General features: G+C 29.6%; 5 protein-coding genes across 6 annotated transcripts in view; 3 read left to right on the forward strand and 2 right to left on the reverse strand.

The window, feature by feature from the left end:
- The window catches only part of LOC107622947 (G-type lectin S-receptor-like serine/threonine-protein kinase At1g34300), a 194,659-nt gene that overhangs the window by 92,774 nt on the left and 79,503 nt on the right, over window positions 1-22,382 (reverse strand). The gene's annotated exons all lie outside the window — the stretch shown is intronic.
- LOC107623536 (uncharacterized) lies at window positions 450-3,738 on the forward strand. Of its 2 annotated transcripts, XM_016325855.3 has the most exons (5): window positions 463-579; window positions 790-860; window positions 1,376-1,663; window positions 2,596-2,859; window positions 3,174-3,738. In XM_016325855.3, exons 3-5 carry the CDS (start codon window positions 1,421-1,423, stop codon window positions 3,504-3,506), a joined length of 840 nt encoding a protein of 279 aa, XP_016181341.1. In that variant the 5' UTR covers window positions 463-579; window positions 790-860; window positions 1,376-1,420; the 3' UTR covers window positions 3,507-3,738. The 2 variants fall into 2 exon arrangements, with proteins under 2 accessions (XP_016181340.1, XP_016181341.1); XM_016325854.3 differs by lacking the exon at window positions 790-860 and having other exon boundaries at window positions 450-579.
- Window positions 6,539-7,615, reverse strand: LOC107624146 (uncharacterized). Its single transcript, XM_016326611.3, has one exon. The coding sequence runs from the start codon at window positions 7,449-7,451 to the stop codon at window positions 6,963-6,965; it is 489 nt and encodes a 162-aa protein (XP_016182097.1). The 5' UTR covers window positions 7,452-7,615; the 3' UTR covers window positions 6,539-6,962.
- Window positions 12,771-15,836, forward strand: LOC107624112 (Ribosomal protein L18e/L15 superfamily protein). The gene is made up of 5 exons (XM_016326572.3): window positions 12,771-12,900; window positions 13,784-14,255; window positions 14,793-14,876; window positions 14,960-15,049; window positions 15,262-15,836. The coding sequence occupies exons 2-5, from the start codon at window positions 13,851-13,853 to the stop codon at window positions 15,526-15,528; spliced, it is 846 nt and encodes a 281-aa protein (XP_016182058.1). The 5' UTR covers window positions 12,771-12,900; window positions 13,784-13,850; the 3' UTR covers window positions 15,529-15,836.
- Window positions 18,557-20,778, forward strand: LOC107622347 (MLP-like protein 43). The gene is made up of 2 exons (XM_016324208.3): window positions 18,557-18,814; window positions 20,095-20,778. The coding sequence occupies exons 1-2, from the start codon at window positions 18,628-18,630 to the stop codon at window positions 20,370-20,372; spliced, it is 465 nt and encodes a 154-aa protein (XP_016179694.1). The 5' UTR covers window positions 18,557-18,627; the 3' UTR covers window positions 20,373-20,778.

Here is a 22,382-nt window from a genome sequence, read left to right on the forward strand (position 1 = left end):
TCTCAATTTTTTTTTTACTTATTCAAGAGGATGTTTAACTTAACTTGCATGAAAAAAAGTAAAAATTCATATACAGTTAACGTTATATAAGATTGATAGTTAAAAACGGTTAAATAATTTGATTAAATTTTCGATTTTTAATTATTAACTTCACGAACTAAACTAAAGCCGAAAAAGGAAAAAAAAAAAAGATTAAGAGGTCGCGGGTTATAGCTCAAATGGCATAGACTCCCCATACTAAATTAAGAGGTCGCGGGTTCGAGTCTCCTATCTTTAAGAGGTCGCGGGTTCGAGTCTCCTATCTTTCTAAATTTGTCAATGAATTATAGTTCAAATGTCATAGTCTCTCCATATTCAATTAAGAGGTTGCGGGTTCGAGTCTCTTATCTTTGGTAAAAAAAAAAAAAAAACTAAAAACTAAAGCCGAAAAAGGAAAAAAAAAAACGATACTAACAAACACTGTTTAATACACAGACAACTATCCAAACCCTTATCCCAGTGACTTTCTCTCTGTCTTCCATAGCGGAGAAGAACACTGAGAATTAGAACTAACCAGCAAGGGGGGAAACACATGCAATGGTACACTTCCTTATCCTTCAGCTTCTGCTTCTCTTTTCATATTATCGTATATGTTCAAGGCGCAATTCCTATTATTATTATTATTATTATTTTTGGTTTTCTTTCTAAGATGTTTAATAATTTCCTTGCAAGGAATGCTGCGTTTTGGATTAACATTTTATCCACTTTTTTTTGTTTGGTTAAAATTCACTTCCAATGGTTATTCTGTAGAAACTCGGTAGCTGCAATAGTGCATTTGCATTGAGGGGATTTTCAAACTCTGTCTGTATTTGGGAATTAGGGTATGCGCCTTTTGTTGATTGTTCATTTGTTTTTTTGGTTCGTTGAATTGAATATTGAAGTTTGGATGGATAAAGTATTTGTTAAGCCATGAATTTTGCCTCTTACTTTTCTATTTATTTTTATTTATTTACTTTTATATTTTGGTTGAGTCAGTGCCTGCATTGAGAGAACAAGCTGCACATAGTGGGGTTTTAAGTGACATATGGGTTCTGAATATTTCAATCTTCTAACTCATTTGGATCCTAACTGTGGAACTTTTTTTCTATCTCTATTAAATGATTGTTTTCCCTTGTTTTCTGAGTTTCTTTGTCATTGGAGTTGAAATGTTAAGTGTGGCTGCATTTTGTTTTTAAATTGCTGAAGAACATAATCCTTGTGAGTTGTGATATGTTGTCGACTGTCGAGCCTTTTGTTGAGCACGGTCTGAAATTGGTGTGCTAGTATGTACTCTAGTTTGTAGATTTTTGGAGATATGAAACAATCTGACTTGAAGCTTTGTTATGGGAAATGCTAGATTGTAATGTTTGAAGGATAGGGAAGCTGAGCCATTTGCGAAAAAATGAGTACTGCACAAGTTACTGCATGCTTGCCTGGGATTTATGTGAAAAATGCATCTCGGTTGCACCAGCTTCATCCTAAACCATGTGTTTTACGGATGAGTCTTGATCCTTGCTCTAGCATATCGCTGAGCCTGAGACCAGAGACTTCATTCGGCTTGAAATGTTGGTCAAACTCAAAATCTCGGCAACCTCTTCATATTTGCTTTGCCGGTGGAGAAGGAATGATGCAAAATACTGATGAGGTAATGCACCCTTTTCGCACCTGTTTTTTGAGTTGAATTCAATATGTTATTGCCTGATGAGTGTTTGCAGTAAGCACGCTTATAGTTCTTAAATGAAACTCAAATGATAGCGTACCTGATCATTTTGACAAAGACAAATGCACTCTAGTTAATGTATAAGCTCAACATTGCAAATTTGAGGATGCTGCATTGGCTGAGTGGATACACTAGATAGGATAGGTTTAGTAACTAATGCATTAGTGAGAAAGTTGAGATGGCTCTCAAATGTGAAAAGATATAGCATCTAATGTGAAAAAATGTTAAAATATTAGCATAGGTGATTTGGTCATGTTATGAGAAAACCTAGAGAAGCCCTAGTGACAATAGTATATGAAATAAGCTCAATAGACAAACCCATTAAATGTGGCTCAAGTTTTAGTGGCTTGTCTATACTTATAGTTCGGTGTGCAGTGTTTGATCAATGTAGCTGATTCTACTTAGTTACTAAAGTTTTAGTTGTTGGTTGTTTGGTATTTGGTTTGCTTATTTATCTGTTAAAGTCATTTGTTTTCTGGGCTTGGGTGATCCTATCTCCTTGTGTTATTATTTGGATTTGAATAATTTGATTCGTGGATTATCAATCACAGAATATCACAGGCTATAGTTCTCCAGGGGATTAATTGTTAATTTGTTATAACCATAGACTAAAAACTGTGTGCATCATGAACGATGAGTCTCAGATTCAGAAGTCATTGTACCAAACATAAGTTTAGCAGTAGTAGATTGAGTAAGTATGCAGTAGTTTTCTGTATCATACTACAAATCTAGCAGGGTGCATTGTTACAAAGTTTTATGTGACATAAATCTCCTTCAAAGTAATGGAGAACTGCGCTTTTATTTATATATTTCTTCATGTCTGACATTTTACTGATACAATCAATTAATGCAATTAGAGTTCCCCTTGGAAATCTCTTGAGAAAGCTATGGAAAGATTTAAGGGACAGTCAGAGTCGATTGAGGATGTGTTGCGACAACAACTTAACAAAGGAGAATACTACGATGGTGGGGACGGTGGAGCAAAGCCACCAGGAGGAGGAGGAGGAGGAGGTGGTGGCAGTCCGGGTGACCCTGATGGACCAGAAGATGGAAGCTCCGAGGAGGGAACGTTGGGTGATAGTATCGAGTTTATTTTGGCAACATTTGGCTTTATATTTATGGTACCCTCTCTTTCCATTCATGTGTGAATCTGGTTGAGTACAAATAAGTATGTCATTCTCACTACTTTCAAGCTTTCTTAATTGTCTTTGAAACTATGAATCGGGAAAACTAAAGTAGAAATGTTCTAAGTAGAAGTAGCTAAACATAATATGGTAATAATGGATATGTTCTTAAGTTAATGGTAATATGTTCTAAATTTAGTATTCCTTGTAATCTAAATTTATTGCTGAAATCGTTAATTGATAGAATATATGCTGTTCTTCATTTCTTAATATTTATGCTTTAACTTTTCTTTTCCTTTTTCTGTTTGCAGTACATTTATATCCTCGCTGGCGCAGAACTCACGAAGCTAGCTAGAGACTATATAAAGTATTTATTCGGCAGAAAGCCTAGTGTTCGACTGAGGAACGCCATGGAAGACTGGGGGGAACTCTACCAGGGCCTGACGCAAAAGGTAGACGTTGACGAGTATTGGTTGGAAAAGACTATTCTGGATACCCCAACGATGTGGCACGACCCTGATGATTACCGAGAAGCACTTGACAATTACTTGAGGGAACATCCAGAGGTTAATGTTTATGATTCAGATGATTCAGATGATGATGATGATAATGAAGCTGGTGATGATAAAGAAGAATCAGATTAGATTATTTATCATCACATATCATGAAAGGATTTTCTGGAAATTGTACCATTATGTCTTTTTAGTGTGATGCCATTGTTTTTTGGCACAAAGCATAATGGAGTCAGGACACAGGTTATGAAATAGTGTAGTTTATTCATTTGCACAGCTCTTGTAAACAACTTAAAAGGTCTGTATGGTTGTTTTTATTTTCACTATTTATTTTTTTAAGATAAGGGAAAAAGTTGGAGTAGCACCCATTGTGGAAAATATGGTTGAATTGCGTTTCAGGTGGTTTGGACATGTGAGAAGAAGACCGATAGAACATTCAGTCAGGAGAGTGGATGAGATGGAAGATGGACAAGGGGCGAAAGGCAGAGGCAGACCTAAAAAGACCATTCATGAGGTGGTCAAACGAGATCTACATGTAAACGGTCTCTCTGTAGACATGATACATGACAGAGCACAATGGCATCGTTTGATTCATGTAGCCGATCCCACTTAGTGGGACAAGGCTTTGTTGTTGTTTTTTGTATTTTTTTAAGATTTTAAGGAAAAGTGAAAACAAAAAATAGAATTGTATGGTTTTCAATTTTTTTTACACAATTTTAAAATGGAAAATAATGAAAATAAAAAGAAAATAAAATTACAAATGAAATGGTCCATAAGTTGTTTTTTTTTTTTAAACAAATTGTTTAGATATATGAAACTTTTTTCTTACAAATCAAGATAATCACTGCTGAAAATAGTTCTCTTTAGAAAAAAAAGGAGAATTGTATTGACTGTAAAATGCAATTTATTCTTTTGAGATAATTAAAAGACGAACTACTTTTTATACCACATAACAAATCATGACTAATACCTTTGAAGGTAAGATACCTACAAAAAATGGTTGGAACAAATGGAGGTCAAGTTTGATTCCACAAGCATCTTTTATCTAGAATTTTATTTTCCTTGCATAAAGAACTAGTACATAAAGTAAAGGTCTTATGCACCGTTACATAAAAAATAAAATAGTCCAAGCAAGGTTGTGAAAGGTCCATGGTAGGTCCCATTTTGTGACACCAAAGTTGATCTTCTTGTTAGGTCACTTATAATTGACATATTTCATCTCATTCAACTCTTTCACGTCACGCTTCAATTATTTTGGCTACTCCATTTTATACTCACGATAAGAATAATTTAGAATTTGACAAAGTGAATTTTAAAATATTAATTAAAATAAGAAGAATTTGAAGTGTTAAGATCAAGATCATACTAGAATCTATAACAATACAAGAGAATGACATAAAAATCAATAAGAAAATTCTATGATATCTAATGAAGCTCAATATTTCTCTCTTGGATACTATATTTTATGTTTTTAGTATTTTTTTTGTCGTCTACGGTCCTATAGCCTAATAGATCAAGAACTAATTTGTCGCAAATAGGGGTGGCAATATATACTCTACTCGCGGGTATCCAATTTGACCCCACCCGATCGGGTAGGGTTGCCAACCCGATCCGCAGCGGGTAGGATAACGTGCGGATAGGATTCTCGTGCGGGTCGGGTAGGGTGCGAGTTGAGTCTCAACCCTACCCGACCAACCCGCACTCTATATATATTTATGTTATATACTTATATAAAAATATATTTTAAGTGGATGTTGAATCAAAGACCTCTCACTAAATGCAAAAGATCCTTAACCACTAAAAGAAAATCATTAATTGATAATTTAATATTTTTTTTTTACATAAAAATCAGTTCTATTTTAAATTATCATCAAGTTATATAATAATGTATATTTTTTGTAACCCGCGGATAGGATCGGGTACCCGCGGGTTAAGAGCGGGTTGGGATATTCTCAACCCGCCGGTAGGGTTAGGGTTGGATCAATCAAACCCTAACCCTACCCATTGCCACCCCTAGTCGTAGATCTAAACTCTATTTAAAAGTTTGTCATTAGCTGCAATTATGGTAGAGAAAATCAAAATTTTACGTGAAATCGAAATAGTAAATTAAGTACATAAAACGTAAAATCTTAACAAGTTTTAAATCGTAAAATCATCGGATCTAGTAAAAATTTCGTAAAATCGATTGACTCATTTAAAATCGTAATATCAGAAGATTTTAAGAGTTAAATCGAGATTCTAACTATTATAGTTATATATATAAGACGGGATTTAAATTACCGATATTTATTTAAATAGACAATTGAATTGATATTTCAACTAATTTAAGTTGGTTAATTTTTTTACTATTTTTATTCCAATAAGATGATAGGCACTCACTATGAAGCCCAACCTTAATGGTCTTGTCTGCTTGACCCACTATAATATATGGACACGCCTAGCTTCAGTAGCATTATCATGAGAAAATGTGGACCCAATAAGAGATAGAAACGTATTTTTCTTTGCTTAAATGAAGACATAAATGAGAAAACAAACTCCCTTAGGTTGTGGTGGATCATCACTCCACTTATACATTCTTGTATATTTTACTATCATAACATAAATTGCAATAATTCAACATATATATAGTAGTATTAACTATGTGAAGATGAGCTTTAATTGCAATTGCCCAAATTGCATGTACAAGGTGGAAACTCAGGTGCAGTCGACTTCACGTGAAGTTGATAGTTAAAAGCCGTTAAATGATTTGACTGGTTTGACTAAATTTTCATCTAACAGGTCTCAGCTATCAACTTCAGGTGAAGTCGATTGCACCTTAGTTTCCACCCATGCACAATTTACCTACTTTCTATGAACCTTTGAATTCGTGAATTTATTATATATCTTTCAATCATATTCTAAAAGTGATTACAACTATATATATATAATTATTAAAAAAATATTTTATGTAAAATTAATAATTAAAAATTATTTAATAATAATTTTATACTATCAATTATAGATAAATACATCTGTACATAAATTTTTACTATATAATTTTATTGATATAACATTTTTTAAATCAAACATATATACCCTCCTACTACTTTTTTTATCTTTTAACTTTTTGAGAAATTACGTGCAAACTTGATGTTAAAGTACAAAAGAAATCTACATAAGAAAAGTACAAAAGAATCCAGAAATTCATCACTTTCTTATTTGGAATAATTCTTACATAATAATATGAGAAAGCATAGAAATTAAGAACACTACTTGCAAATTGCAAATTTACTATTACAAGATTTCTATATTATTGTTGTTGAACAAATTAAGTTTGGGATCACAAACAATTTTATTAAAGGAATTGAAGATCAAGACAACATGTGTAACCACTAATTTATTTCTCTATCTAGCAATTTTGGTAAAATCTTGTCCTTATTAACAACCACCATAATACAAAGAAAAATTTTTATCTATAAATTAAAATACATTGAGAAATTTAATTTAAAAGTTACCTACCTTAATATAATTACCGTCGGATTAACCCGATCAATTCGTCAAATCCCATTATCAAAAAGTTGACTTTTTGATAATTTGACCTGACTGGACTCAACTCGAATAATTGTACCCAAAGGCGAAGAAGATCAAGAAGCCACACAATAATTGTAAGAAAAGATTGAAACCATGGGAATAAGCTCCATTGAAATTCTCATCAACCGGGTACAAGTTCCCCGGTGGACCAGTCATGTATACATATGGTGATGATGGTGAGGAAGGTGTTGATGGTGAATATGGTGGTGGAGGACATTTCTGGGAAGGTGGTTTCTTCGGCGCAGGCGGCGGCGGCGGAGGGTATACTGGCGGCGGTGGTGGAGGGGATGGATATACTATCGGCGGCGGCAGCGACGGCGGCGACGGATTTTCACATGGGGTGCATTTTTGTTGACCATTTGAGGTCTCATCAAGGTTTCTTGATTCCAAAGCTTTGACTTTTAGTATTGGAGAAGTGTCACAAAGCAAAAGGATCAAATTGATGAGAAGAATCAATTGTTGTGGCGGTTTTGTTTGGTGAATGGTTTTTGTAAGAATAATTGACATGTTTAGTTTTGGTGAGTGATGAAGAATTGGGATATATGGAAATGTAAAGTGAAGTGTTGGGTTTGAGTTTTATGTGGGATTATAGATAGATGGGTTTGGAGATGATAGGGATAAAGTGTATTTGAATTCTTTGTTGTTAGGTGCATGTATTGGATTGGGAAATGTAAAGTGTAAACTATGGGTAAAAGGGGTGCTTTATTAGTTGCTACCTTGGGAGGAAAATTTGACTGATTTTTTAATAAAAAATAGGTCAGGTGCAGTTCACTTTATGTGAAGTTGATACCTGAGAGCCGTTAGATGAAAATTCAGTTAAATCATCTAACGGCTCTTAGTATCAACTTCACTTGAGTTTTCACCTAAAAAATATTATTTGTATACTAAAATCAGTCATCGTATATTTATGTATAAATGTATATATTATTTAATTTATTTTTAACATATATTTTATATTTTAATATATATTTTATATTAATAACTAATTTTGGTGATTGATTTTAGTGTACACGTAATATAATTATTTTTTAGTTTTATTATTAAAAGTTTAACTAATTTAGATGAAAGAATTTTGATTGTTTCTAAAATGTTGAGACAAAAAGTATTTGTTTTTTGATTGAATATTACTTTAATATATATATTTGTTTTTTTATATACAAATATTTTTTTATCATATAAGATTTGAGTGTTTAAATTAATTTGATATTCATCAAATATTTAATTTTTCAATTAAATCCAACTCCTATTTGATTTGTGTTTTTTTTTTAACAAAATTTTGTAAGAAATAAAAAAAAATAAAAACAATAAAATTTTATTTTCTAATTTTTATCTCATATTTACTCCTTTTTTTTATAAAAGATTTGAGTATTAAACTTTAATTATAAAAATATAAATTAATTTAATACTCATCAATCGTTAAAATTTCCAATGAATCTAACCTCCTTAGACATTCTTTTGTACATTGGATGATTTTTTGTCTAATAAGCTTACTTAAGTATGAGTTTTGAGTTGGTTTATTGTTTATATTTAAAATTATTATCTAATAAATTATTATTCATGGTTAAAAAAAATAGTAGTTCATTACTTTATCCTTTTTATATTGAGTTGGCTCATTATACTTTAAATCTTTAATATTAGATATTTGATGAAATTTAAATTATGAATTTATGATGAGTCAATTTTGTGCTTATGGTCGGTTCTAGGAGTGATCTAACTAGTGGAATAAAGGGCTTCAATTAGCATGTGGCCATGTATATTGTGGGCCCCACCATGCTTCTATAATCTATACACATCCTTCTTTGATTCTGCCTAATTTTGTTGTGATTTAATTAAATTAAATTAAATTAATGCTCACTTGCACATGGAAGTTTCTTCTTATAATCTACCTCCTTCTAAAGAAGAAATTAAAGTGGTAATAATATGATTTATTTAGCCTTATAAAAGTTTAGGTACATGCCTTTTACAAATAAAAAAATATTTTTAAATTCTTCTAATTTTTATGTCAAAAAAATTGACTTATTTAATACTTTTTATTTTTTATTATTTTTCTATTTGAATTTTATGTCAATATTTTTCTTTTAGTATCGTTTTTGTTCTTTTTTTTTTCAGTTTTTTTTTTAAATCTCGGGTGAAATGCAATTCGAGAGACCAATTCAAAATTTTCCGGTAAAATAAAAACAGATTGAGGGTGAGGAATTTAACTGTATCAATTATTTTTTAGCTGAGTTATTAAATTTTTTTATTAAAATTCGATATACATAAATCTATATATAAAAAAGTTGATCTAAATATTTAGATATATATTGTAGATTGATCTATATTATATTATAGAGTTACTTGTTTAAGAAGGAGGAACTAATTTATAAAAGCTTTTTGTTTAATTTATCTCTAAATTTGATTTCTTCATGTGGTGTATGTGAATGATGGAGCTTAATTTGTAAAGTTTTGAAGCAAACTAATAAATATTATTAGAAATTTTATATTTTATATTCTTGAAGCTTCACATGATGAAATCTTCTTGAATGGGTTGTGCATGTTACCACATGATTTGCGGGTAAAATTATAATAAAAAAAATCCGATCATTGACCATAGTATGCCAAAAATTCAATAACTTTTTTCTTAATCTTTCATTATCAAATCAAAATTTTCTCCATAACTTTTGAGTGGTATTTGAAATGCAAGGTCTATGGTATATGACTATATATATATATATATATATATATATATATATTTTTTGGGTTTATCCAAACGGACATGTTAAGAACTAATTCGTCGCAATCTGAATTTTATTAAGGGTCTGTTGCTGGTCAATGAGTTACTGCATGCATAAGGTAGGGTTTGAACTCCCGACACTTGCTTAAGCGGACGAATAAGCTGATCACTCGATCAACCCAAATTAGTTATGCTATATGACTATATTATGATATGTTGGCACCAATTAAATACAACAAATTAATACTAGTCCACATGGATATAAATAGCCCAAAAAAAGAAAATTGAAAGCAACAATTTCTAGGTATGGGGTTTTTAGCTTGTAACAAATACATCAATATCCATACATGTATTTTTTTTATTATTATTATAATAGTAGTAGATAGAATTGACGTGTAATTAAGATGGATGCTATTTAAGTACTTATAAATTGGAACAAACACACACGTTGAAGCTTTAACAACTCCATTTCTAGGCACCTTTCCTTTTTTTGAAAATAAAATAAAATAAAATAATCATATAGGGGTAAAGTGGTCATTATGCACACTATTTGTTTGGATCTTTTTTGAGTCATCAAATTAAAGTCACACTCACACCGCACTTATTGATTTTGTTTTGTTCTTCCTTTCAATCTTATCCTTTGAGAAATTATATATTATTATTATTATTATTATTATTATTATTATTATTATTATTATTATTATTATTATTATTATTATTATCCAAAAAAGATAAAACAAATTGTGTAAGTATAGTGCTATTTTGACATAGAAAATTTATTTGGCTACTAAAAAGCAGTGTCCTTAAATTACTACTAATTAGTGTATATTAAAGGTTATAAAATCTCAGTTTTTAAAGATTTAGAATAGTTTTTATAAAATTTTGTAAAATATAAAAAAGCACATACACTATTGTTATGTTCCATTTTATGGTTTATGATTCAACAAATTTGATTTCAATAAACCTTTAACTAACTCTTTAATATTTCAGTAGTTAATTAATGGTTTAACAATTCAACAACTAAAAATAATTGTGCGGGATAATTCTAATCACATTTCATTTTTTTATTAAGGTGGTGACTTCTGTCTCCATTCCCATAAAAAAAAATTTATCTATCTATCTTTAACTTTTTATTTTCATATGGGTAATATTATAATAAAGAACGAAATTATAGTGAAGAGTGAAGATTTTTTTTTTAATAAAAAATACACCAAAAATATATATCAATTGCAAATTGCAATGCATATATTTTTTATAAATTTAATAAAAATTTTCAATCTTTACTTAATTTTATTCTTTAACAAAAAAAAAAAGAAATCTCTTTTCATATACCTCACAACTGCCCAAAGTCATATATTGCCATGGCAACCCTTATAATCTAAAACTTTGGTAATAAATTATGAATTTAATTTTATATATCAACAGTATAAAAAAAAGTTATATATAAATAATTAGTTATATATTAACATATCAATAAAAATAATTAATTATTTTTAAACCTGCTAGTGTAAAAATTATCTAAAAATCTAACTGAATAATAGTATAAAATTCTTTATATTATTAATATATTAAAATTAAATTTATAAATGATATACAAATTAGTAAATTTTTTTAATAAATATTTATATAAAACTTTTTTATGCAAAATAATAATTAAGAATTATTATATATATATATATATTAACCTCTTCATTATCGTATTCATATAAAAATATTTTTACCTAAATAATCACTAATTTTTTTAGAGGAAAAAAAAGTAAAATTTTAATTTTTTAATTTGAAGACATATAAATTTCTAACTAATTAAAATACAAAAACGTTTCTGATTTTTTAAAATACAAAATATTTAAGTCTCTTCTTATAAAATATATAAGAATAAATCGATTCCTTAAAAAAATTTAAATGTTTTAAATTTTAAAAAATAAAAAATATTTTTATATTTTTAATTAATTAATAATTTATTTATTTTCAAGATTTTTTTTTTGTGACATTTATTTTTAAGATAAAAAGTCAGATCACCATTTTACTTATCTTTTAATTTTTTTTAAGTTACATATGGTTGATAGATTGCATTAATTATTTTGTAAAGCCCAGTCCTGCAGGGATGAGAGAATCAGCTTAGAATAAAGAAAAAGAAAGAAAAAAGAAAAGTAGAAAGTTGATGAAAAGGTATCTGGAGTGGGAATGGCTCCATGATTAAGACAGAATGGAATTTGGAAACATCCACCGTTCTATTTTACAGCTTACGTGTTGGATCCACAACCTTTGATCATCATTTCATTTGATTTGTCAACAATCATCTTCTCCTCTCTTCAACAATCCTACAAACAAAGACTTCTAAAATGGTAAAAATTTAGGAGAAGTCGATTTCACGTGAAGTTGATATCTGAGAGTTGTTGGATGAAAAGTCGACTAACAGCTCTCAAATATTAACTTCACGTAAAGTCGACTTCACCCTGAATTTTCACCCTTCTAAAATACATGTTACACTCTTTTACTTGGTTCCATCTAAAAAGGAATAAAAAATGGTTTACTATCATTATCTTATTTATTATCAGTAATATTTGTCTATAATATTATTTTTTTTAATTTCTTATATTCAAATTTTTAATGCATGTGAGTAATATTTAATTTTATGATTAATATGTGTTTATGGATATTTATAAGAAAAAAGTTCAAAGATCTACTAAAATTTATTATTTTGATCAATATTTTTAGTTATTAGTCTAATTTTTAAGTATAATAATCCAATAGTATACTTTTAGTCTATATTTTGAAATATTATTAGCTAATTGATAATAAAAAATAATAAATTTTGTTAGCTTTTTAATATTTTTTATTTATAATTATGTTAAATGTTATGTGATATTAATTAAATTAAAATTTTAAAAATTATATAAGTTGATCTAGTAAGACTGAATTCAACATCTTAATTAAGGTTAAGGTTGCCGATGATGAATCAATAGGCAATATTCACAAGACTTTTTTTTGGTCATGACAATATTCACAGGGTTATAAAAATACAAATAAATGGGCTTTGTAGTATAATTGGTTTTTGGGCCAAAAGGCCCATCGGCCCAATTTTAAAGAGAAGTGGAGATTACGGCCCAAGAGGGTTTTTGTCGAAACCTCTCTTCTCTCCCATTTCTCAGCCTTAAGCCTGCTCTTCGTGCCTTCGTCTCTCGCCGCTCACCGTCGTCCAACCGCCACACCTTCCTCACCGTCGCCGTTTCCGTCTGACAGGTACGCCATGGTTTTCCATTTTTTTTGCTTTGATTTGACTGTGAAATGTGAATCATGGATTAAAGAAGAAAAAAAAAAAACTGAGATTGTGACTATTGAATATTTGCGTCTGTGACTGTTTATTTGGGAGCGATGGTTGTGAAGGTTGTACTCTTATTAATTATTATGGCTTGATGCTAGTTTGTTAACATCATTTCATGGATCTTTTGGTTTGAGGTAGTGAGTAGTGACTTCTAATTCATAGTTTGGTGAATTGAATTGGGGGCTTTACTCTGCATTCTCTCCATTCTGTTATTGCATTGGTGCCAAAGCTTTTTTGTTCTTCTATGGTGTATACATTGCATTTGTGCTAGGCTTTATGTAAAAACAATATTGAGCTCCCTTCTTTATAATTCAAAGCAGCACAAAAATGCTATGTACACACAAAAAAAATCCACCATTATCTATTTGTGTATAAATACATGTGTTGTTTAACTTATTTTCAATGTGTATTTTGTATTTCAACATGGATTCTAACGGATGGCGGATTTGGTGACTGATTTTTAGTGTATAGGTAGCATAGTTGCAAATAGAAAATATGTATTTGTTACTTCCAATCTGTGTTCTGTTAGGTGTAATTCTAAAGCTTTTTTTTTTTTCCTTCAATTAGGGGATTTGAATTTAGAAATAGTTCAATTTGGATTGGAACTGTTGGATTCTACTTGATGTTGGTTTAGTGAAGTTGCTGTGTGTGCTAAAGTTTGTTCAGTGTTGGAAGTGTGGTGTGTGGTATTATGGTTATGTTTCTATTATGATGGAATTCATTCTCATGCTTGAAAACATAAGTGGCGTTGTTCATTTGATTTTCTGACATCATCTTTTGTTCTGTTTTGCTTGATCTTAGGTTAGAAGTAGTTACCGGCTGAATTGTCACTCTTTTCGTGGGTGAAAGATTAGAGGGAAAAAAAAAGATGCTCAGAAGAAGGCTCACTGTTCTCTCGACATCAATTATCAGAAGCTCAGTTTGGGGAAAACCTAGTCCCACTTGTCCATTGGTCCAATTTCCTCATCCCTCAAAGCTCCTTCAATATTCCAAGTCTCATGCAACACTTTACCCCAAAGTACACCCAGAATTTCAAGGTTTTAGAGCTTACAGTCTTCTAGCTTTGAATGATCTGAGAGATAATGTGCCGAGAAAACAGAAGACAAGAAAGGGCCGTGGGATTGGGTCTGGAAAGGGAAAGACTGCTGGGAGGGGTCATAAGGGTCAGAGAGCCAGAAAAGGATCGAAATTGGGTTTTGAAGGAGGTCAAACTCCACTTCGTCGAAGAATGCCCAAACGTGGTTTCAAGAACCCATTTAGTCTCACTTTTCAGGTATATTTTCTTGTTTGTATATGTTTTCTCTTTTTGTCTGATACTAATACTACAAATAATAGGAATTCTAACTATAAAGATTGCATCTGCTGCACCCGAAATAATTTCTTTTGTTTAGGTATTTTAATTGGATTGGATTGTCAGTGCAACTGGGAAAGTTTCTCCACTTGATGAATTATCGAGGGAAAGTGAAGTTTTTTGCTGCACATGACTATTTCAAATGCTTATTTTGGGTAGTAATCGTTTATATGCAATTGTTGAAAAGAAACAGGTCTAACCAACATTTAGTTCCCTCTGGTTGATATATTTCAGCCATGGATTTACAAGCAGCAGCTTCGTCAATTGGTTTCTATATGCATATTTCAATTCTGTAACTTCTGTTATTTAGATGTCTTAATATGTTTTATTCGATGGTGAAAACATGACCATGGGTTCAGCTTGTATTATTGAACCTCTGCTTTCAATCCATACCATTTCTTTCTCAATATATCAGCTATCCACGAGCTATATTCTTACCCTTTATTTCTTTTATTACAGCCAGTAGGTTTGGGAAAAATTGCATGGCTTATCAATGCAGGGAAGATAGATTCTTCTGAATTGATTACAATGAAAACACTCAAGGTTTTTTTACTGTTACCTCGCTTCAAGTAGATGTTCTTTGCTTCATGTGTTTCCCCTTAATCTGATCACTATTGTTACCATAGGATACAGGAGCAATTGGGAAGCAAATAAAAGATGGAGTAAGATTGATGGGGCGTGGCTCTGATCAGATCAAGTGGCCAATTCATCTAGAGGTAGACTCTGATTTCGAGGTTTTATAAGTGTTTCGAGGATCTTAATCATGCATTTTTACTGTTAATTAGTTAGAATTAACATTCTATTATCTCTATTTCTTTTTCCCTGTTCTTAATGTCATAACTCTAGTTGGGGTTTAATTTTTTAATACTTAAGTTGCAAATTTGTTAGATATAGAACAAGTGTTTTTTTAAACATAATGAGTTTGCAGGTATCAAGGGTTACCGTGAGGGCTAAGGAAGCAGTTGAAGCAGCTGGTGGTTCTGTCAGAAGAGTGTATTATAACAAGCTGGGCTTCCGGGCACTGCTGAAGCCGGAGTGGTTCGAAAAGAAGGGAAGGTTGCTGCCAAAAGCAGCTAGACCTCCGCCGAAACTGAAGGATAAAGTTGATAGCATTGGCCGGTTGCCGGCGCCGACTAAACCAATCCCGTTTTTAGTTGAAGGGAGCAATGATATTACACCTCCTCAGCTTAGTTAAACTGAGATCATGGTATTATTTGTAGAATTTTTAGCTAATTCAGAACGAGAGATAAATGAATTTCCATTGGAAAAAAATGGAATGAGAAATTTTCTTGTGATTTGTTTTTTCTTTTTGTATCATTTTTTGTTTTAAGGAACTGAGATTGGTTACCTAAGAGAGCCTTGTTTTGATGTGTATGTGGATAGGATCTTTGCTTAATTCAGTCGATTAGGGACCTAAACCTTGATTAAGTGTACTAATTACACGAATTGATTTTCCATTCCATTAACCATAGGTCAACTTAAAAGGTTGACTTTTTACCAAAATATTTTTTAGGGTTTTAACCTTAAGAAGCCAAGAATAACATCTATATGAGTGGATTTTTATTCACTTGTTTTTCAGTGCCAATTTAATTACCTGTTTTACTGAGTAAATTAGAGACTATACAAACAAGTGAATTAGGGCCCGTTTTGGAACTTCAAATGTAATTTTTTTGAATTTTTGACTTATGAAAAGTAGTAGTATTAATGTCTGGTGTAATTTTTAAAATCAAATTGCAGTTTTCTAAGAAGCTATTTAGGAGCTTATAGAGAAGTTAAAAAAAATGATTTCTTTCATAATACTATTATTTTTTATCACATTTTTATAAAATAAGCAATTTTAAAACTAAAAATCCAAATACAAAATAACTTATTTATAAGTTACTTTTAATATAGTTATTTATTGCTTAAGTTATTTTTTCAAGTTGTTTTTCCAAACTAGACCTTAGTATCGAGACGGTGAGACCTTTGATGCGTGCTTTCGATCATATTTTGAATTTCAAAAATGTTATAAATTATGCATTAAAAATTAGTCCTAGTTATTGTATATTTGTTTATAAATATATTTTTATTTTATATATTCTTAATATGTATTTTATATTTTAAAATGTTCAAGATAGATAGTTGATTTAGTGTCTAATATTTGTTAAATTTCTAGTACTATTAACAGAGAGTGATTTTTGAGCTGTCTTAGTAAGTTCTTATTTTTTCATGAAATTATACAATTTATAATCATTCTTAATTTCAAAGAGCATTGTTTAACTTGTTTACGCTAAACCAATTTCGTCAATCACATAAATATACAAGAAAACATAAATGGTCACAGAATATTTAGTAATTTTTTTTGTTGTCTACAGTATTTTCGAATTCGATAGATCAAAGACTAATTTATTGTAGATCTGAGCTGACTAATAAATTAGTACATACACAAGGCAGAATTCGAACTGAACACTTACTTAAACGGATGATTAAGCTGACTATTCGACCAACCCAAATTAGTTTCTTAAATCCTATTGATTACAAGAAAATCAGATTTTGCCACGTAGAATCTTGAAGAGGTAAAATTTTGTATCCGAATCTCATTCATTCTAATTCCAACGGATAGAAAGATTTGAAGACAGCTCAGAATCCACACGATTGCATTATTGATAGTCACTTGAGACAGGAAAATCAAATTCCATTAGTCTTTTAAGAAAGTTCCAATTATCTACTCATGTCATTTTTCTTCCTGTGTATAAAATTTTCCAACCATGCAAAACACGTTTAAAAGCTTTTTATATATTACTATTAAGGGGAAATTTTTTTGACTATATGTGCACAAAAAATTAACTATTTAAAATAGTTTTTATATTCATATTTATCATTACACGTTATAAATAATATAATTAAATTAGATGTATATTTATAATAAAATTTTACAAATAATACAAGTCAAATAATAACTGATTTTTGTAAGAATTTGATTATTTGTATAAAAAAATTTAAAATTTTATATATTTTTGATAAAAAAATTTTAATTGATAACTTTAACATATTTTTTCATATATTTATATATATTAAGATATAACAAATTATTTTTTCGAAATAAATGATATTATATATTAGGTAGGTTATAGTATATTTATACTTTCGATAGTTATACTGGTTATATAAATGTTGTTAAAATTAAAATGATATTTTTTTAATATTTTAAAAATATTTTTTAGCAATATTTTAAAAAAAATATTTTTTTTTTTAATTTTAAGACACTTTTTAAAATACCATATATAATCACCGTATTTACTATAGCATAAATATACTAGAATGCACCTATATATTATCATCACATACTATACAGTTTCTAATAATAGCTACGATGCATAAACACTAACATGGATACGGAACACGGCACGACACAGGACATGCCGACACATGAATTTTAAAATTTTATAAAATACGGAACACATATATATAATATATATTATTTTTTAGATAAATTGTAATGATATTTTATTGATATTGATATTAAAATATAATTTTTTTAATGTATTATTTTAATTATATAAAGTATTTAAAATATTTTTTATTTTAATAAATAATAATATATACTATTTCTAAATTTATGTTAACAATATATGTTAAAGTAAGGTTGGACACGTTGACACGTGATGATATTTAACGTGTTTGAAAAAAAAAATTTATTTTTTATTAAGATACTGTTGGACACAACAAACACGCATATCGAACGAGTGTCGATGAGTATCGTATTTAAAATGTGTCCAACACACGGACACGATAATTTAACAAAGTGTCCGTGCTTTATAGAATAATAGTAAACATATTCTTCTTAGATATAAATGATTAATAGACTCAGCTCATGGATTATGTATTGTGCAAATAAAATAACTCTTTTCAATTTTCATTGATCGGGCGAACCATTAAATAACTATTTTTGTAGCAATACCATGTAATCAAATAAGGCATGGTACTATATTCATATTTTAATACCAACGCAAAATCTTGGATTTGGAAATTGGATTCTTTTATGCTAATTAATTAGCTGTCAACTTTTAAGTCATTTTCTCATTCTATAATTTTATTTGCCCATACATTACACAATATAATTAATAATAATATAAGAACAATAATAATAGCCTAGTAGTTGATAGAGTAGTTGAACAAAGGAATAATAAAGTCAAATAATCCATAGTTCACTCTATATATAAGGGTAAGCATGCATTTCCTAATTGTGTCACATAATATACATATATAAAAGTTTCCTTCTAAATTTGTTAATTACTATTAATTATTAGTAGCCATGAGTTTAAGTGGGAAAGTGGAGAGTGAAATAGAGATTGAAGGAAATGCTTCTGAATTCTATAAAGTTTTCAGAAAGCAACTTTATGACATACCAAAGATCTCTTCAGACAAGGTTCATGGAGCTCAAGTGCATCAAGGAGACTGGGAGAATGTTGGTTCTGTCAAGCACTGGGATTATACCATAGGTAATAAGGTTTTTTTCTTTTCTTGTTTTTTTTCCTTATAAGTTTGTCTGAAAATTATTTCAAATAATTGGTGCATAATTTTATTTTGGAGTGATTATCCAACCGTTGCTATTTATTTTTGTGGCGGTTAAAATCGTCGCTATCTAGAGGTGTTTAAAATCGATCCAATTCGAATAAAATTGATCAATCGAACAAAAAAAATCGATAACTAAATAAACTGAAAAGTCGAAAAATTAAAAAAAAATTATTTTTTGCGGTTCGATTTGATTTTCGATTCTAGTAGAAAAAACCCTAACCGAACTGAATTTTTGTTTTGCATGTATATACATACAATTAGGGTTAAGGCTACTATATATAAGTAAAACCCTAGATATCCCTGCAAATTTTGTATCCGATAAATTCGTTTTTCATAAACTTTTATTATATTTGATTATTCTTTAATAATTTAAATTGTTGGCAAAATAGTTTTTTTCAGGATTTGAAAATAATAGATTTATCTCTCGCCATTGTCTTATACTCTTATTAGATAAATTTGTCTATCATTATTTAAAAAATAGATATATCATATTTTGATCGATTATGTATTTATAAAAAAGTAATTAATCTTGTACTCTAATTATTTTGAACGGTGAAAATATTTATCATTTTAAATTCTAGTTAATATATATTTTGTCCAATGATTTGCATGATTAAAGATTTTAAATATTTTTCAAAAGAAATAGATTATCCTACACAAAATTATTAAATACCCAACAACTTGGGGGTTTATTTAAGGTTAAATTACACAGTTGGTCCTTACACTTTCAATGAAATTGTAAATTAGTCCCTACACTTTAAAAGTTTGTAATTGGATCCCTAAAAAGAATTAAAATTTGTAATTTAGTTCCCGTCGGTCAAAAAATGTTGATTTAACAGAATATTTTCAAAATATGCTGAGAATATTCTATTAAATTAACATTTTTTGACCGACGGGGACTAAAAATAGAGAATATACTGTTCTGTTAAATCAAATACTTTTTGAACGACAGGAATTAAATTGCAAATTTTAATTATCTTTAGAGATCCAATTACAAACTTTTAAAATATAGGGACCAATTTGCAATTTTACTAAAAGTGTAGGGATCAACTGTGTAATTTAACCTTTATTTAATTAACCACCATAATCATAAATAAATTAGTACTGAAACAAAACAAAGAGTATTAAAATTTTAATTTAATTTTTTTTTGGGTCATGGCTTATATTATTTCTTATAATGAAATAAAATGATTGGATCCTACAGAAGGGAAGAAAACAAGTGCAAAGGAAAAGATTGAAGCCATTGATGATGAGAACAAGACAATCACTTATAGCCTCTTTGGTGAAAAAATCAGTAATGATTACAAGACTTTGAAGGGTACCATAAAAGTTTCAGATAAGGGAAGTGGTGGTGGAATTGTGAAATGGATCTTTGAATATGAAAAGCATAAGGAGAATATCACTGCTGCTTCTCCTCAATCTTATTTGGACTTTGCTATTAAGGTCACTCAAGACATTGATGCTCATCTTGTCAAGCCATAATTAATTAATTAAGATGTATAATTGGATATTCAAGTGTGTGTTTTGGCTTAAATAATTACTGAATAATGGTGCTTGTATATGTAATGTGTGTAATAATAAGAATAATCATAGTAACGTGTGAACGTGAAAATTCAAGTGCAGTCGACTTCACGTGAAGTGAATAGCTGAGAATTGTTTGATGATTTGACTGATTTGACCAAATTTTCATCTAACGGCTCTCAGCTATCAACTTCATGTGAAGTCGACTACACCTGAGTTTTCACCGTGTGTGTATATATATATGCTTTGATAAGCAACGTGTGAATAATAAAAATAATTAATGGCACTTAGTGTTTGCTTGTAAAATATATATATATATATATATATATATATATAATCTAAATAATTAAGAGACTCGTTTTGTTGAGTTTTTTTTTTTTATTTCTTTTTTGGTCTCCATGCATATTTGTAATAAGTAAAAATTTTAAAAGCTCTTAAAAAAAAGAAAAGAAAATAAAATTATTAATTTTTTATTTAAAAAAAAAGTATAATTCAATTTAATTGATAAGATGATAGAACAGTTCAATAAAAAATTAGATTAGTTTGTGATTAAAAGCTAATGAATTAGCTCAATCAAACTGAATATAAAATAAAAAATAAGGATACAAATTATTTTTTTATATGAATTGTAATACAAAAATGATATATTCTAAAATGATAGTAGGACGTAATTTACAAAAATATAGTTTGCATTTAAAAATTGTTATTAGAGATTTTGTTTCCGTGAAATCGTTCTTCACTATTTTATTAGCATTTTTTCTCTCCACAAAATTGTTATTAGCGATTTTTATCTCCCTAAAATTGCTTTTACTTATGTTCATATATATTTTTTATTTGTCACAGTTGCAGGTTAGAGCTTCATTAAGATTTTACCATTAATGAGTTACTACATGCACTATTAAAAATATAACTATTTATATTATCTTATTTTATCAGTTTAAATTTTGACTAAACCACCAAAAATAACTATGAAAGATTTATTCGCTAACAAAAGTAACTATGAAAGACCATAACTCCTCAAATGTTCATAATTGATTAGTTCCGTTTGTCAAAAATAGCCAAGCCTAATGTAGTCTTAACAGAGTGACATACGTGGACTGTTTTTTTCGTTCTTCTTAGTTGGAATCCAATTTTTACAGGGTAAAATCATTTCCGAGCACAATCATCCATCATTCCGAGACTCCACGGGAGAACCCTGAATTAATTTATTCTCATAGAATTCGAGTAATGTCAAGGAGAGAAGTAACTACAAGCAAAGGAAGCAGATTTTCAGGAGCTTCACATTCGAAGATGAAGAAGAAGAAAATTTTGGATGAAACAAAGATGTCACTAGGTGAGTATGTTGTCTTGTTGGAATCTTTGACGGTTACTAATCCTAAAATATGGTTTATTCGTTGTCCCTCTTCGAAGGTATAGAACATTATTTTTGATAGTTAGACAAGTATAGGGTTCCTTTGCATGTCAGGTATTTCAATTTTTTGGCTTCTGTAGAGTCGAGATTGCAATTATTTTATTTGGGTTGATGAAATTGATGGGGGATAGCAAAGTTTGGCAAGGGTTTGATTAGAATACTCAATGAGCATGAATGTGGTGTTGCTAATCAAGATGTGACTATTGCTCCAATAGACCACAGGGAGAGGAATGTTAACATGGCCATGAAGGTTGAGAAGAAGATTAAAGGTGAAATCAAAGTTATGAGAGTATGACTTGTGTCTGTGGTTATTTTTGTCAAACAAAGCTAATCAATTGTGGACATATGAGGAGTTATGATCTTTTATGGTTACTTTTGTCAGCGAATGAATCTTTCATCGTTACTTTTGGTGGTTTAGTCTTAAATTTTTTAAAAAGAGTGATATTATAATACAACAACAACAAAGCCTTATCCCACTAAATAGGGTTGGCTACATGAATCAAACGACGCTATTGTACTCTGTTATGTATCATGTCTACAGAGAGACCGTTTACATGTAG

This window comes from Arachis ipaensis, chromosome B10 (assembly GCF_059453495.1).
Source record: "Arachis ipaensis isolate K30076 ecotype BB chromosome B10, ASM5945349v1, whole genome shotgun sequence".
Taxonomy (NCBI): domain Eukaryota; kingdom Viridiplantae; phylum Streptophyta; class Magnoliopsida; order Fabales; family Fabaceae; genus Arachis; species Arachis ipaensis.